This window comes from Bactrocera dorsalis, chromosome 5 (genome assembly GCF_023373825.1).
Source record: "Bactrocera dorsalis isolate Fly_Bdor chromosome 5, ASM2337382v1, whole genome shotgun sequence".
Lineage (NCBI taxonomy): Eukaryota > Metazoa > Arthropoda > Insecta > Diptera > Tephritidae > Bactrocera > Bactrocera dorsalis.
The window spans coordinates 62,764,401-62,780,589 of NC_064307.1; the positions used below are offsets into that span (position 1 = coordinate 62,764,401).

The 16,189-nt window shown below is 34.1% G+C and overlaps 1 protein-coding gene across 1 annotated transcript; it reads right to left on the reverse strand.

Moving 5' to 3' along the window:
- Nucleotides 1-914: 914 nt before the first annotated feature.
- On the reverse strand, nucleotides 915-15,676 carry LOC105224018 (arylsulfatase B). Its single transcript, XM_049457183.1, has 7 exons — nucleotides 15,522-15,676; nucleotides 5,087-5,364; nucleotides 4,865-5,024; nucleotides 3,126-3,352; nucleotides 2,727-2,988; nucleotides 1,947-2,104; nucleotides 915-1,884 (listed from the first exon to the last, which is right to left on the reverse strand). The coding sequence occupies exons 2-7, from the start codon at nucleotides 5,207-5,209 to the stop codon at nucleotides 997-999; spliced, it is 1,818 nt and encodes a 605-aa protein (XP_049313140.1). The 5' UTR covers nucleotides 5,210-5,364; nucleotides 15,522-15,676; the 3' UTR covers nucleotides 915-996.
- Nucleotides 15,677-16,189: the final 513 nt, after the last annotated feature.

Consider the following 16,189-nt stretch of genomic DNA (forward strand, 5'->3'; position numbering starts at 1 on the left):
GATAAAATTTTGCGCCAGATTGGGCGAAACGTACGCTAAAATTGTGATAGTGCTCTTAGTCGTGCCTCAGCTCACAATGGTTGTCTCCGCGCGCCCTCCGTCCAAAAAAACTCGCATGAGTAAGTCGAAGGTGAAAATTGCCTTTTTTGATAGCCATGGAATCGTCCACAATTGCTAAGTACTCGAAAGATTGCGAAAACGAGTCAACAGGGTGCGCCCAGACATCGCTCGTAACTGGATCCTTCATCACGACAAAAATGCGCCGTGCCACGCCGCCCTCAGCGTGTCCCAGTATTTGGCCTCTAAAGGGATCAACGTGTTATTCGCCCGACATGTTACCCTGTGACTTTTTTGTTTCCTGAAATAAAATCGGTGTTCAAAGAAACCCATTTTGAGTCGATTACAGACGAGGGTACCCGCGGACATCCCAGTCGAAGCGTTCCAGAAATATTACGAAGCATGGAAAAGGCGCTGAAATCGCTGTATAGCTTTGCTCAAGGGACTACTTTGAAGGGGATGGCAGAGTTGTATGGTTGAATAATTTTCAAATATACGGTTTTTATGGAATAAGTCTCATTACTTAATTGTCAGTTTTTATGTTCGGTTTTAATAAAGGTTTAATTTTTTAAAAATATGAGTTTTTTGAAAAAAGAAATTTATTGGCTAAAAAATACGTTTTTTTATGGAAAAATATATACATTTATATAAAACAAAAATTTTATCTACTTTTTTAGAATTTTTTTTTTATCAACAGAAAGGGCTTCGTTTTCCACCAGGATGACTCGGAAAACACTTTTCACTTTGATCGACAATGTATAGAGTTCAGCAAAGAATAGATAAAAATTAAAAAAAGTAACTTTTTCACCAATCATAGTTGAAAGAAAAATACCTCCTAGAAAAATTGTATCCAACTCTTGAATAATACAACAGAATTTTATTTACATATGTTAATACTAATTGATTTATAGTATATGTATATACATGTCTCGTTAATGCTTACAGCCTACAGGAATACTTTAAAAGATTAATAACAAACAGCGTGCCAAACGACAGAGTCAACAGCAAACCATTCAGTCGTAAATTCATCGCACTATCACCACCATCGGCGTTGTGATCATCGTCCACGCCATCTTGCACATCTTCCCACCACGTCCACTCGCCATCGTACAGTCGCGGGTCACATTTCGGATCTAACGGTTTATTATTCGGCGCATGCGCACTCTCACGAAAGTACGCAACGCGTTTAAGCAGCTCCTGCACCACCGTGCCATCACTCATCGATTCGTATAAATTATTGTGCTCACACGGATCCACATCGATATCGAAGAGACAAGGCCCAACCAGCGGTTCACATGCAGTGTGCTGCGTTACATTGCCAAGCATACAATTAATCGCCGCATCTTGACGCAATTTTGTTATGTTGGCGGAACCCGATAGCGCCGCTTTCGCATTTATTGCGGTTAAATGCTGCCACACGGTGGTGTTCATAATGGACTCCTTATAATTGGCAGCACGCGGATCCAACTCCGCGCTGTTGTCGTTTTGGCGCACACTGAGCCAGCCATCGTAGATGCCATCATCTGTGGTGCCATTGATAAATTTCCATTTACCTTTGCCATATGAGACGTACTGGAAGATATCGTCGATATTGTGCACAATCTCACGTTCCACGGCATCGTAACCATATTTGAGTGCAGACCATAAATTCAAACCGTCAAGGTTCATTTGCTGTGTGTCGAGTTGTATGTTGGCCGCCGCGGCTAAGGTGGGTAGCAGATCACCAATGTAAATCTGTTGTTTCCAAACGGTGCCTAAGTTTTCGAGCAGCGGTGACCAAATCACGCCAGATGAGCGTATGCCACCCTCCCAGGGCGAGTTCTTTTGCTGTTTGGAAAATGCAAAGTTAAGTTTTTAAAGTAAAACTTGAATTCAACATTTGTACTTACACCTCTGAATGGATAATTGGAAGCGGTAGTGGCATGCAATCCTGCCGTGGGTCCACCGTTGTCGGATAAAAATAGTAGAATGGTATTGTTGAGTATGCCTTTATTTGCGAGCGCATCTATCACGGCACCCACACTTTGATCAAGCTTCGAAACCATAGCTGGAATAAAATTTGAAGAAAGTGAAAGTAGTTTTGAGATATATATTTCTTCTTCTATATATATTTCTTCTTAAATGAAGGCGGTAGTGGCAAACACTGCTCTGTGAACGCTAGTATATATAAAAGTGGTTCCCTGATAGTTTTATGGCTTTAAAAGGGTGTTCCTTTAGTCTAATTGAGACCTTCTGGATCTGTTTCATTGAAATATATTACTTGAAAATCATCTATTCTCACGACAATCGGGTCTATGTAGCCAGAACGGACCCCGTTTTCTATCCGGCTAAGGACTGTCAACTCGGTACCATGCCTCGAAATTACTTCAGAAATGTTTTCTGCCGCTACAACAACAACAACTTGAAAGCCATTCCATTGTAAGAGAATATTGAAGATTTACTGAATTTTAATATATGCGTTGCTTTGACAGCCAATACCATGTGGAACCCCGGAGCTCAATTTGAGCAATCTTGAACTAAATAAAAGCGCCAGCTGGGAACTCTAGGCAACTCTCTTTATGAACTACCGGGAGAATCATTAAACACCGATTGTATATGGAAATATGCCCACATTGTTTACGAGAAACATGAAATCATCCTTAAATTAACATTTTACAGCCTCAACTTACCCGCATAAGTTCGCCTGTTCACATCTTTAATGTATGCAAATTTCTCAACTTCCTCTGGTGGCGCCTGTAATGGTGTGTCATCATTCCCAGCATGTGGTGCCAGCTCTGATAGAAACAAAAACAATGGCTTTTCGGTGGCATCGTGTTTGCTTATCAGTTCGGTCGCCGCATCGGTGAGTAGATCTGTGACATAAGTGCCGACATGTTCTCGCGACACAGCCAAGTTGTCACGGAAATCGTGACCGAGTGATAAATTTTGTGCCTAATAGAAATATTTTTATTATTGTTGGTCAGTAAATACGAGCATTTTTTGGTATGCAAATATTTCATATTCATGTTTACATACAGACAAAATTTGCATCGAGTTTTGATTTTTTAATTTAGGAATTTTGCACACACCGTAGCATCCAGCGTTTGATTGTAGTAATCAACGTAGGCACCTAAGTAGCCGAAGTGTTGATCGAAACCTCGTTTTGTGGGCGTGTACGCTTTACGTGAAAAACCTTGATGCCATTTGCCAATTATGCTCGTGTAGTAGCCGTGTTCTTTGAAGACCTGCGCTATTGTCGTTTCATTTAGCGGTAGACCCCAGGGTTGATAGTTCGGTATGACATAGTGTTGCATGCCTGAAAGAAAGCGGTACGTTTTTGGTTTAATCAATGTCGTAAGAGGAGAGTTAATTTAGTCCTAAGAATAAAATATCAGTGTATTTTTAGTTCAAGCTATTTTCTTCATATAAAACCGACCTAATAAGATGTTAAACTCCAACATGAAAGTTTCCTAGATTTTTCTTAAGTATCTCTCCGAAAAGTTGACTTAAAGCCCCTCTCTTGGAAAACGGATCCGCGATTGGACTCCAGACTAATAACACAGCCTACAAATAAACGTGGACCTAGTTTTAACAGCTGCCACGACCATACATATAACTTCGACAAAAGACCTTCTCAAACTCAAACAGAAAAGCTTCCTAGATTTTTCTAATCTTAACACTTTTACTCAAAATTGAACCGAACCTTATCTCCTGAATCATCTTTTTATTTCAGACTAATAACGCATGTTTCTAAGTTAGCTTCGAACTTAGTTTTGACCGTCACCATTCATATAAATTCGGCGGAAGAGCTTCTCAGCCTTAAACAGGAAAGCTCTCTAGAATTTTCTAACCATAATACCTTTCCTCAAAATTAAACCGAACCGTCCTTAGATTCCAGACTAATAACACAGACTTGCAAGTTAGCTTGGACTTTGGTTTTGACCGTTGTCATGACCTCAATTTGATATGCATTGATCGTTTTTGACATCATAAGTTCGGATCCGTAAATACTATTAATATAATATATTGAACAGCCTTTAGTTAAAGTTTTTTAGACGCAATGATTCATCTATTCTTTGCACTTCTTAACCTATGCTATAATTATTAAGTCCTATAATTATTAAGATAACTCCATATAATCATCCGTTCGACTTAAGTAAGTTTTGAAATAGAGATACTTAATATATCGCAATGGTTTAAAGACAGAACGACATTCTATGTCAGATGCCCAACAATTTAAACAGAGAGACCACAAATTCGGCACCCATCGATACCCAGCTTCTTATAGAAGTGAATACTTCCGTTTTACAAAAACGCTTACGAAGAGAGTTCAAAGTTTGCAGACCATATCGATACTCAGTTCGATCTAGAAGTGAATTGATCTGTCGTCCAGAGACTTTTATGGAAAAACTTTAAACTTCATAGACCATATTTCAAATTTAATAGACCATATCGACACCCGACTGCTTTTAGAAGCATGTTAGATAGATTGATAGATAAATAATTGAGGAACGCACCGCGACCTTAGGTCTATTGTGCCCTCTCCTAACTCACAGGGACAAAATTAGCCCCAGCCTATTGATAAAGTCCAATATCCTGCTGGGTGCCAGTGAGGCGATGTGATCCCTATCCGGAAACATGGATCCAAAGGCCTTCAACCTGCGTCGAAGCGTGTTGCTTCGTCTTTTCCTCATCCAGATTAGTTCTTACTATACCTTTATCTATTTATTAGCTAACTTAGTCTTATATAAAACTTTACTGAATGAATGAGTCAGCTTGCTCCATTCACATCAATAGTCACATCACCTGTATGTATTGGATATTTCACCTGTATGTATTGGATATTTTCCGGTTAGTAGCGCCGATCGCGAAGGCGTGCACATAGGTGCTGTGTAGAGGTTTTTCAGAATAACGCCACTATAAGCCAAAGCATCGATGTTGGGTGTCAAAAATTGATTGGCACCACGAAAACTGACATCGTCCACGCCCTGAAAATAAACATGCATTTGGTAAAATTTGCGAATATTGAAGTAAAGTAATCGGCACTCACCAGATCATCAGCCAATATAATTACTATATTGGGTTTATCATTACTTTGCGCTGACGTCAGTACATTGAAGCATAACAATGTAATTGTCAACGCTTGACGGAAATTCCACATAATTTTATGCATTTTGAAATAAGAATTAGCTACTTTAATACCCGAGTTGCTAATCAATTTAATTGTATCGATTAGAGATTACACTAAGCACAGCTGTCGGCAAGAGATCTTCAGATAATTATAGTTTCCGCGCAAATCTTAAATCATTTCACTTCAATTCCGTATACCTGGAATAATAAAGAATGCATTATTGATAAGTGTATTAATTTTTATGTATTTATGAGAATAACTTCTGCTTCGATTCGAAAGATATGATTTATAGTATTTGCCTTTTGTATAAAAATATATTGTATCGGTATGATCTGACCAATAAATTACGATTTCGGTATGGAAATTCCATACAAGATTTTTGTAACAAGCTGCTCATTTGATTTGGATTGATTAGTCTTTCATACCGAATCTGTTCAGGTTACGTTGATCACACTCTCATGGCAAGCATCATTAAATATTCTACTGTCTATGTACTGAAGAAAGAAACTATTCTAATGATTCTTAAGCTCTTTTGACGGTCTTTGATCTGTTTCATTTATATATGCTGTTCAGGTATCGACCATTTTATCATTATTTAGTGGATTTCAATCATTTTCCAATTTCTTTAGCTAATCAAATCTATTGGCCCAATTGACCTATATGTCGTTTTGAAGAAGCTCCCTACTGATAGGAGCTCCACTTCGTGAAAATTTCACAGAGTATTAGTTCTTACCAGTCTGACTTAAGTGTAATTTTAGAAAACTATTTCTGAACACTTGTATGATATTAACTCAATCGAATCTCCACCCCCAAAGCGACATCGCTTCGCTTTATGGGTTCTTAAAAAGTTCCAAGAAGATCCGACGTTTTCGAGACAAATTTCGTTCAGCGAGGAGGCCCATTTTTGGTGCAATGGCTGTGTAAGCAAGCAAAATTTTCGCATTTGAGACGAAGAGCAATCTGAAGAGATTCAAGAGCTGCCATTTCCTCCAGAAAAACAACGGTTTGGTGTGGTTCGTGGGTCGCTGAAATCTTCGCTCCATATTTCTTCAAAAATGATGTCGGTGAGAAGGTAATCGTAAATGGCGACCGTTATCGTGCCATGATAACCGACTATTTGATGCTTGAAATTGATATTTAAGATCTCGGCGACATTTGGTTTCAACAAGAAGACGCCACTTCCCACACATCCCAACAATAAATGGATTTATTGAGAGCACACTTTGGTGAGCAGATAATTTCATGCTTTGGGCCGGTCGATTGCCCACCATGATCGTATGATTTCACAACGTTAAACTTTTTCCTGTGAGGATATGTAAAGCTTAAAGTCTATGCGGACAATCTTGCACCGATTCGGGCCTTGGAGCAAAACAACACGCGTCCCATACGCCAGTTACCAGTCGAAATGCTGGAAGAAGTCATTGAAAATTGGACTCTACCAATGGACTATGTGAGACGTAGCTGCGCCCAACATTTGAAAGAGATAATCTTCAAAAAATAAATGCCAAATAATGTTCTTTCGAATGAAAGTAAACATTGCCCAATAAATTTGAAGTTTCTTTGGTTTTTTTTTTTTTTTAAGTAGGGAACGTCGAAATGTGTCACCATTTACAACAGACCTCCGCTTAACCTGCTTTATTTTTTAATTTGATTATGAAGCCTCTAAAAACAATTCGACTTCAGTTTATGGAATTCTGGTGGACTTAGTAATTTTTAGATTATTTTTTTCATTCCATAAATGCCAAAACTCTTGTAATATTAATACATTATTTCAATGAATTCTATTTGTTTAAATTTCTAGTTGAACAGCCAATTCACAGTATTCCAAGCCACTTAAGCATGATTTTACAAATGCTCTATACTTGTAGTAATAAGTGCTTAATCTCAGGAATGTTATATTACTACTTAAGGGATAGTATTTGTCTTGCGCTCGATATAAGTTGGAAGTAGGTCCAATCAACTCGGCTATAAATAACCGCGTAAGCAGTGTTAACTAATTTTTAAAAATTATTATTTTAGCTAGTAAGAGAGCATTCGAATGGTCACGGTGATCGCGCGAAGCACTGTTATAGCGCAATTCAGCAAGCAATCTCTAGTCACTTGAGACTTTTTGAAGTAATCTTTCAATTTGTGACAAGTTACTGTACACAATACAGTCTCTAGTCTTTAGTCATAAAGTTTGTCTCAAATTTGTCTCTGATAGAAAGCAGATCAAAAAAGTATCTTCTTAATTTCACCGCGCTTGCTTTGGATAAAGTGTAAAATTTCTTCAAAATATCTTGTAAAATGATCACACACATTAGACCAGGTCGATTTGCAGCGAGCCTAAAAACCGAAAAAATCGAATATGCCAGCAATGTTTTACGATAGAAGGATCATTCTGAACAAATTTTCTTAAGAGACTATAGGTCTAAAACCGGTTTTAAGCTAGCGATTTTCAAGGCGAAGTTCTTTAGTGATTAAAACAGGTTATTCGTCAGCTTTTGCGATATCTGAATGAAATTTCATTCATAGGCGCATTTTGAAATTCTATTGATCGTTTGCCAGAATCGGCAAGAACAGACAACTACATCACATATCTCTCATACAAGCGATTCAAATTTAAAAACAGCTAGCTCGAAACTGGTTTTATATCCATAGCCTCTTAGGCAAAGTTGTACAGAATGATCCATAGAAGACTTGCCGTATGCGCGAATTTATAGTAAAAAAAAATCGAGGCGCTGTAATATAAAAGTATATACTTCATATAATAATGTATATGATAGGGTCTCCGACGTTTCCTCCAGTATTACACGCTTCTTGGCTAACAGGGTATAAGGAATTTAAGTATATCTCTCTCTTTTGTTTAACTTTTTATTGTGATATTTTTTGATTGAAAGCTGTATTATAGGGATCAAACGGGTTAAACGGTGGTATCTATTGTCAAGAACTAAATTCCAGTCTAATCTCTCTCTCTTGAATCTCATAAATAATCACGAAACTTAATGTTCGTTTCTACTTTTTTGGCCCGAAAATCTGTTGTTTTTTCTGGAATTTCTTTCTCGAAAGCTAAAAAAGGCAAAATGACGAAAATTTCACACAGTTGTCAGTAAAAGTTTATTCTTCACACATTTTGTTTAGATGGTACAAGTAAAAGGGGGAAGCGTGCTACCGAACAATGGCGACAGTTCCGTTGTGACTCGTCCTTACAATGGATGTTATCGCCTCTGTAAATAAAATCTTAAATTCAATAAAAATATTTTCTATCCGTACACTTTTCAGCACCTGTGATACTATAGAACAAAGGATAAAACCTAAAAAATGCTATAACTATGAGCTTTAGGGAAAAAAAATCAAGTTTTGCTCTTTTTTTAATTACAATTATTTTTATAAATGAACAATGCTCAATATTTTTGACAAATTCTGGTATCATTGACGCTCGAATTCCTGATGAACATGTGTAAATAATATACTGGCAAAACGAGCCGGCCGACTTTCCCAATATAACAGATTTAAACTCGAAAACTTTGACAGCGTATTCTGAATATGAGTAATCTGTCTGAATATGTGCAAATATAAGAAGCGAAATTTTTTTGATCTCACAAAGGAGAAACGCCCCTTAAACTCAAAAATACCAAAAAGAAAATTATCGACTCGTTTCAAATAAGCACCTTGCGATTGAGCTATGCCTGAAGTGAAGACAGTTCAAACTGTTCAATTAAACTACGATTAAAATTGGCTTTACAATGCAATTGGCGCTTTTGAGTATTTAAATATAGACACAAATTGAAAGTCACTTCGTGACATGTGTAACTGTCTGTTTCGAAGAACACTTCGAATAAGCTTTTGCACAATAACTCTGTAATTTGTCTAATCTTCACATTTGTGGGTGTCGATGCTCATTAAATAATTTGTTATGTCAAATTAGACAGAGTTTTTTCCCCGCTTGCATGCTGGCGTGTCTTAATTTACTTAACCGTATTTAATAGCGCCAATAAACTTCGAAATGCATATAGATGTATTTATATTTTTAAATACAAGTAGAAACACACACATACAAGCTTGTGGCAAAATGAGTTGGAAATTTTCGAATGTAGCTTTCAGTCAGTCGATAGAAGGTATTTGTCATTCACTTATTTGGAAGACAAATATTTCTAATTATTTTCAGATAAGAAATCGGTTAGTCAATTAGCTTAATAGCCGCTGTAATTTTGCTTGTAATATTTTGCAGTTGGTGCCGATTAAATGAACCAAGCATTTACTCGTGTAATACTTTGTGCTTCGTTGCGTTTTTGAGGAGCTGTTGTTTGTTTACTTTCATCAAAATTGATATTTGTAAATAAATTTTAACTTTTTGAAAATTAGGTTGGAACTAGATTGATTTCCTCTCTAATCAGCGTTAACTACTATGTAATTTTTTTTCCTACTTACTGAAATTTTACTTTGAACAAAACTCATAAGACTATGTAATAGAACTCTGTCCAAATGTGAAGAGGTACGCTCTCAGTCGGTCGATAGTCTTTGTGAAGACTTCAAATTGGACTATTTTTTGTTATTTAAACTTAGGGTACTCTCTTTGCTGTTCGATAGTCTTATTGCCTCAAGTTTTTTTCGTACTAGAATTGATTTCATGCGCGGTCACAGCGGAATCGCCTTCACGTGCAAAATCTATAAGGTTGCCTAACTAGCAACGCTTACCCCAATAGTACCCGTTTCGAAGTGAGTTAGTACGAGTACTCTAATGTCTACTTGTACCAATGGAACTTCTGTGAGCTCCGCAAGTGCTTGTCAACTACCAGAACGTCCTTTTGGTCCAGAGTGAACCATAAAAGGTTCTCCGAACTACAAAATTCAACTAATGTGAATTTGATGAAAACTATCCATAGGTTCACAGGCGGCGTGGCTGAATATTTTACCGGAAAATCTTTGCCAAAGGATGGTGAGGTGGAGTCATCTTGTCATTTTCTACTTTATTGTCCAACTTTTGCCGGATTGAGACTGAAGCTTCTCGATAAATACATCTTTGGCAAAGCTAGCGATGGGACCGGCATCGATATTAACCATCTTAATAAATGTGTGGCAATTTCAAATCGCGCCGCCGATCTATGAGAATTTGATGATGTTTTCTTAAGAGTTTATTGGTGAGACAAAGGACCAATAGCTGCCCAAGTGAAATCCATCGTTTATGACCTACCTACAAAGTATTATAAGTGTTTCTTCAGCTTGCAGTGGCTAGTGTAGAAGGCAACATGTCGCCCTACTTTATAGTATAAGGACCCACCGTGACGAAGAGTTCAGCATTTGATATCATAGACACAGATTGCTTTAAGTGCAGTTCGACTATCGCTAAGTATCGTCATATGTTTATAACAACGAACGGGACGGAGGTTTATCTCTATGCACCGACTTATGGCAATGACTTCTGCTGAAAAGTGCTTGGTAAACTTCCCATATGGAAAGTATGATGCGTAGTCCAGTGACTCCTGCACCAATTCCCTTCGATGTATTCAGTCGTCGGTGTACTACTTGATTGTACTATCCCTAAGCAGTAGCTCAAGAGTGGAATCGTTCCATTCAGTCTTGCTTTTAAGGGTAACCTTGAACTTCTTAGCGAAGTTTATCATTTTGGGAATGATGTACCTGTGAGAAGGGTCAATGTTATAACCCCTGCCACACCCTTACCTTACCTCTGCCACACCGCTGTCACTTGGAGCTGTATGACCGGCTACTAGGTGAAGTGGTGTCAGCTCAAGCATGACTTTAAGTACTGCCGTCGGGCAAGTGCGCATTGCATCCGACATACAGATGCATGCAAGTCATTGCAGCTTCGATAGTCGGAGGCCTTCCGAAGTATGGGAAGCCGTTGAAGAGGAGGCGCGGTGAGTTTCTTTACGGATGGGTCAAAGCTTGGAGGGAAGATTAGTAGGGTTTACTGTCAGGAGCTCTCTCAACTCCAGCTCCAGACTTCCTACCTACCAGTGGTATTACACTGTTTTACAGGCCGAGGTTGCAGCCATTAAGGTAGCAGTATATTTACTGTTTCGAAGTAGAGCATCCTTCAGAGAAGTGACCATCCACTCAGATAGCAGTTTGGGGATACAAGAATTGAACTCCTTAACAGTGCGTTCTGGGCTGCATCTGCAGAAGCTGTGTGGAAGAAGATGAGGTGGAAACAACTCATTACTTTCTTCTTGCTTATCTCGCGTTTGGAAGGCAAAGACTCAACCACAGGGGAGCGCATTCCCTTAGACATCCCACGGAAATGGTGGGAATGAAAATTAAACGCCTATGCAAATTCGTATTGACTACTAAGCGTTTTGTTGAAATATGAGTCCGTACACAGGAGTTATTTTATTCTATGGCTTCACGAAGGACTACATATAGCAGTCCACATGCGGTCTTTGATAAGTAATCTTACCTAATCCTTCAGTCATCAAACGCTTCATTAGTGGTGACAAGAAGTAAAGTTCACACTGTGCAATCATCTAGAGAATGACGCTTCAAAAATTTTTAGAATTCGATTATATTAGATCAGAGAGGGTCAAAAATTAAAGTGATGCTCATCGTTTTCATTGATTGTCGTGGTGTGATTTAATAGGTACTTTTATCGGTAGTACCAGTAGGTAGAATATGGTAGAAAAGTGAAAAAAACCTTTAAATATAAACCTTCTAATCTGTGCTGATCCGCGTGTGTATACCACAAAAACGTAAAGCCTTGCAGATCTTGGCTGAGTCACCACCTACAGCAGATATTTGTCTAACTTTCGCTATACAGCTTGGCAGCTGTCTAATACAGTATTTTCACATAAACTTCAAATAATTACAAAATGTCGAAAAATGGTTCAAAATTTTCGCAAACATTTGCATATCATGCAAACGCGTCATTTATCAGCTACTTTTAATGCAAATTTATTTAAGTCACAAGGCGAAACATGCGCGAATCTTTGTTTTCTCACCGAATTTCCACTTGTGCACTGGCGGCATGTGGGCTTTGTGTAGCCGCTTAAGAACCTAAAATAATAATTTTAATATGCCTATTTAATGCTTTTTCACCTTCTGCGCACTTTTTCACGTTTTTCACATTTTCGTTTAATGCTCAGAATGCTCAGCAAGAAGATGAAAAAAAAAAACAAAAATTTTACTTTGAGTTGTGCCTATGCATACGGCCGTGTGTAATTATTTACTGACGTACATACAAACAAACCATAACTAACTTTTTTTTTAAATGTATACAATAGGGTGGGTCAAAAACACGAATATTTTTTTTTTGCAGAACATTTACTAAAGTAGTATATATATAAATTTATAATATATATATATATAGTTTTTTCCTATAAAAATAAATCATAATGGGAAAAAATTGTCTTAAAATGACCAAACATCCAAACAACTAATAATTAAAATATTTTTCAAAAGGTTTTTTGTAAAGCATGGAATTTGCCATAAACTCCGTGAAAATATATTTTTTTCGAATAATTGCTAGCGAGGTTTGAATTTTTCCATCTCATAATGAACAAAGAGGTAAGTGGCAAGCCTTCCCATTGGAAGTAAGAGCTCATATTTGGAGAGATACTCTGATTTTTCAGTAGTTTTATTTTTCCAAGTAGTTATGTATATGCGAGTTTTTAATTTTTTTACATCTGATAATAAGAAAAAAAAAGGTTGGTGGCGGACCTTGCCGCTAGAATAGCGAGCGACTTTCTTATTTTTCAGAATACCAAGCGAAAAAAATCGTTTTTTGACACACCCTAATACACATACATATATGTATGTTTGAAGCTAGATATGCTTGTAGGTACATACATATATAAGTATGTATGCTTTCGTCGCAAGAGTGCTTTCGAGATAGCAGCTTATTTATCAAGCTAGATCGACTGGGTAACTAGAAACAAAAACGCTCAAAATACTAGCAGGTAGTTAAGATTATTTTTAAGTATTTTTGTTAGTTGTTTTATTTTTGTCCGACATTTTTTCAAGTCGAATTTTTTATTTTTTTACTGAGAACTATTTTTTTAATTTTTTTGTATATGAAATTTTACTAATTTTTTATGCCAATTTTTTCCAAAAATTTATTTTATTTAGAATAATTTTGAATTTAGTATATATTTATTTTAAATTTTTTTTCTAATTATTTTATTTCAAATTTTTCATATAAAATTTTTTACTAAATTTTCTTAATAATTCTTTTGTATATGAATATTTATTATTTTTTTAGATTTTTTTATGCAGAATGTTTTAATTTTTACTAAAAAAATGATTTTATATAGAATAATTTTAAATAATTATAATTACAAAAAAAATTTTAAAAATTCTTTATCAAAAATTTTAAATAAAATGGTTTTAAAATTTAAAAAATTATATAATTATTATAATTATAATTATATTATAATATTATATATATGTATATATTTTTTTATGCAGAATGTTTTAATTTTTACTAAAAAAAATATTTTATATAGAATCATTTTATATAACTATAATTATATAAATAAATTAATTTTATAAATAAAATTAAATAAAATTAATATATAAATAAAATTAATTTTTTATATTTTTTGAAGCACATTTTTTCTTAATTTTCATTGAAAAATTTATTTTATTTAGAATAATTTACAAATTTGTGTTTATAATAATAATTAATTTATTATAAACTTTTCAATTAGAATTTTTACTAAATTTTTTTATAATTTTTTTTCTGTATAAATTTTTACAAATTTTTTATATTATTGAACAATGAATTAGAATAATTTTAAATTCAGTATATAATTAAAAAAAAATTATTATAATTACAAAAAAAATTAACAAAAATTTAAATAAAAATTTTTTAGAATTTTTATTTTTCATTTATATTCCTTATTTTTTTATATTAAAAAAAAATTTAAATTTAGGTATAATTCTTTGCAAATTTTTTTAATACTTATACTTATTTTATATTAAATTTATCATATGCATGTCATGTACAAAAGTTTCCCATTATTTTTTTTTAATTTTTTATATTTAATTTATTTTTTTATTTTTATTATTTGAAAAATTCTAAAATTTTAAATATAATTTTTTGCTAATTTTTTTATAATTATAATTATTTACTTAAAATTTTTCATATATATTTTCTTGTTAATTTTTTTTTTTAATTTTTAATAAAAAAAATTATTAATTTTTTTAATTTTTAATAAAAAATTCTAAAATTTTAAATATAATTTTTTGCTAATTTTTTTATAATTATAATTATTTACTTAAAATTTTTCATATATATTTTCTTGTTAATTTTTTTTTAAGTTTTAATTATTATTTAAAAAATTCTAAAAAATTTTTGGCTAATTTTTTTATTAATATTTTATTTAAAAGTTTTCAAATATAATTTTATTATTTAATTAATTTTTTTTATTTTTATTATTTAAAAAATTCTAAAAATTAATATATAATTTTTGCTAATTTTTTTATAATTATAATTATTTATTTAAAAATTTTCATATATATTTTCCTATTAATTTTTAATTAAAAAAAAAATTGGCTCATTTTTGTATGATTATTTTGTTTTACATTTTTCATATTTATTTTTCTATTACTTTTTTTAATATTTACGTTTTAAAAAATAAATATATGTATATGATTTTTTGCTATAATTATAATTTTATTTTATTTTAAAATTTTCACATATAATTTCTTGCATTTTTTTAAATTTACTTTATTATTTTTAGCACTTTTTACTATAAAATCTTTTTTTTCAACATTTGTTTTACACTTGCTTCGACTAGTTTCAAGTCTTTATTGTAGCGCTTCATTAGCTGGCGTTTAAGTAGCTAGCAATTTGCTTTGATTTCAGCTTAATTTATTTTAACTCATTTATCTTCTGTTTTAGTGTAGTTTTAGTTATTTAATACTTTCAGGTATTTTGTTTTACTGTTGTTGTTTTTTATCGACAGCCACCGACTTACTTCGCTGATTTATGCACTTGAATGGCTGAATTGTCATATTCTCACACACATCGCGCGGTTCGACAGTTGATAATGATCGTTTTAATGTGGCTTCAGTATAAACAATGGCCAGTCAATGGACCATGAAGTGGTGGGAGAATTTTAGTATACGCTTAAAACACTGATACTACCGAAAAATGTGTTGACTAAGCAATTGAAAATGTTTATTTTGCAGCAGCTAACTATTTTAGTAATTAATTTTACACATGTCAAAGAAGAAAAGGCAAAGTTTTGGCAGTGATATTGAAAGAAATGCATATATAAAATGATATATACAAATAGAATATAGAAAATATTTAATTTATTAAAATATTTAAATTTTTTAACAGCCAATTCATTAAACAACACTTAATATTTGAATGTCGGATAATGCTAGCGCCCACAATTCAATCGTAAAATACCTCAAACACCCGTCCAAGTTGCTGCTTTCTGCCGCTTGCGAACACACTTTAACGCCTGTTGCGGTATGGCACAATCCAACCCGTTTCGTTACGCTGAGCGCGGTTAACTAACTCAATTGCTTGTCCAGCATTTTAATTTAATCATCAGTGAACACCAACAAAATCTATAGAAACTACATGCCATTACCATACTATAATGTTTATTTTGAATAGAGTTGCTTCGCGGAGATTTAGTTAGGCTCGCTCGCATACTACGATCCAACGACGGATTTTAGTCAGTAAGAGCAACTTTAACTACCGTAAACAGAGAGTGAGAACTTTGGATAGAGAGATGAAGGGAGATATAATGTTTGTGCGTTAGAGAGAGACAGCTGTAGATAAAGCCTATTGTGCTTATTTACCGTTTGGGGGAGTAATTGTGTATGCGTTTTCTTTATCAACTTATTTATGCAACCGTTAATGTTGTTGGAATTGATTTGATGATTTGTATTACATATATTTAAGTGTGTATTATTAGATGTAAGTGATTTCGAAGACAAATTGAAATTATTATATGTTTACATATATCTTATCAATAGTTTACTTAACGAATATTCTCCAAAAAATTGTTATCTGTGTTTGCCATTTTGTTTCAAAAATGATTTCTAAAAAGTAAGCGCTGCGGCTGG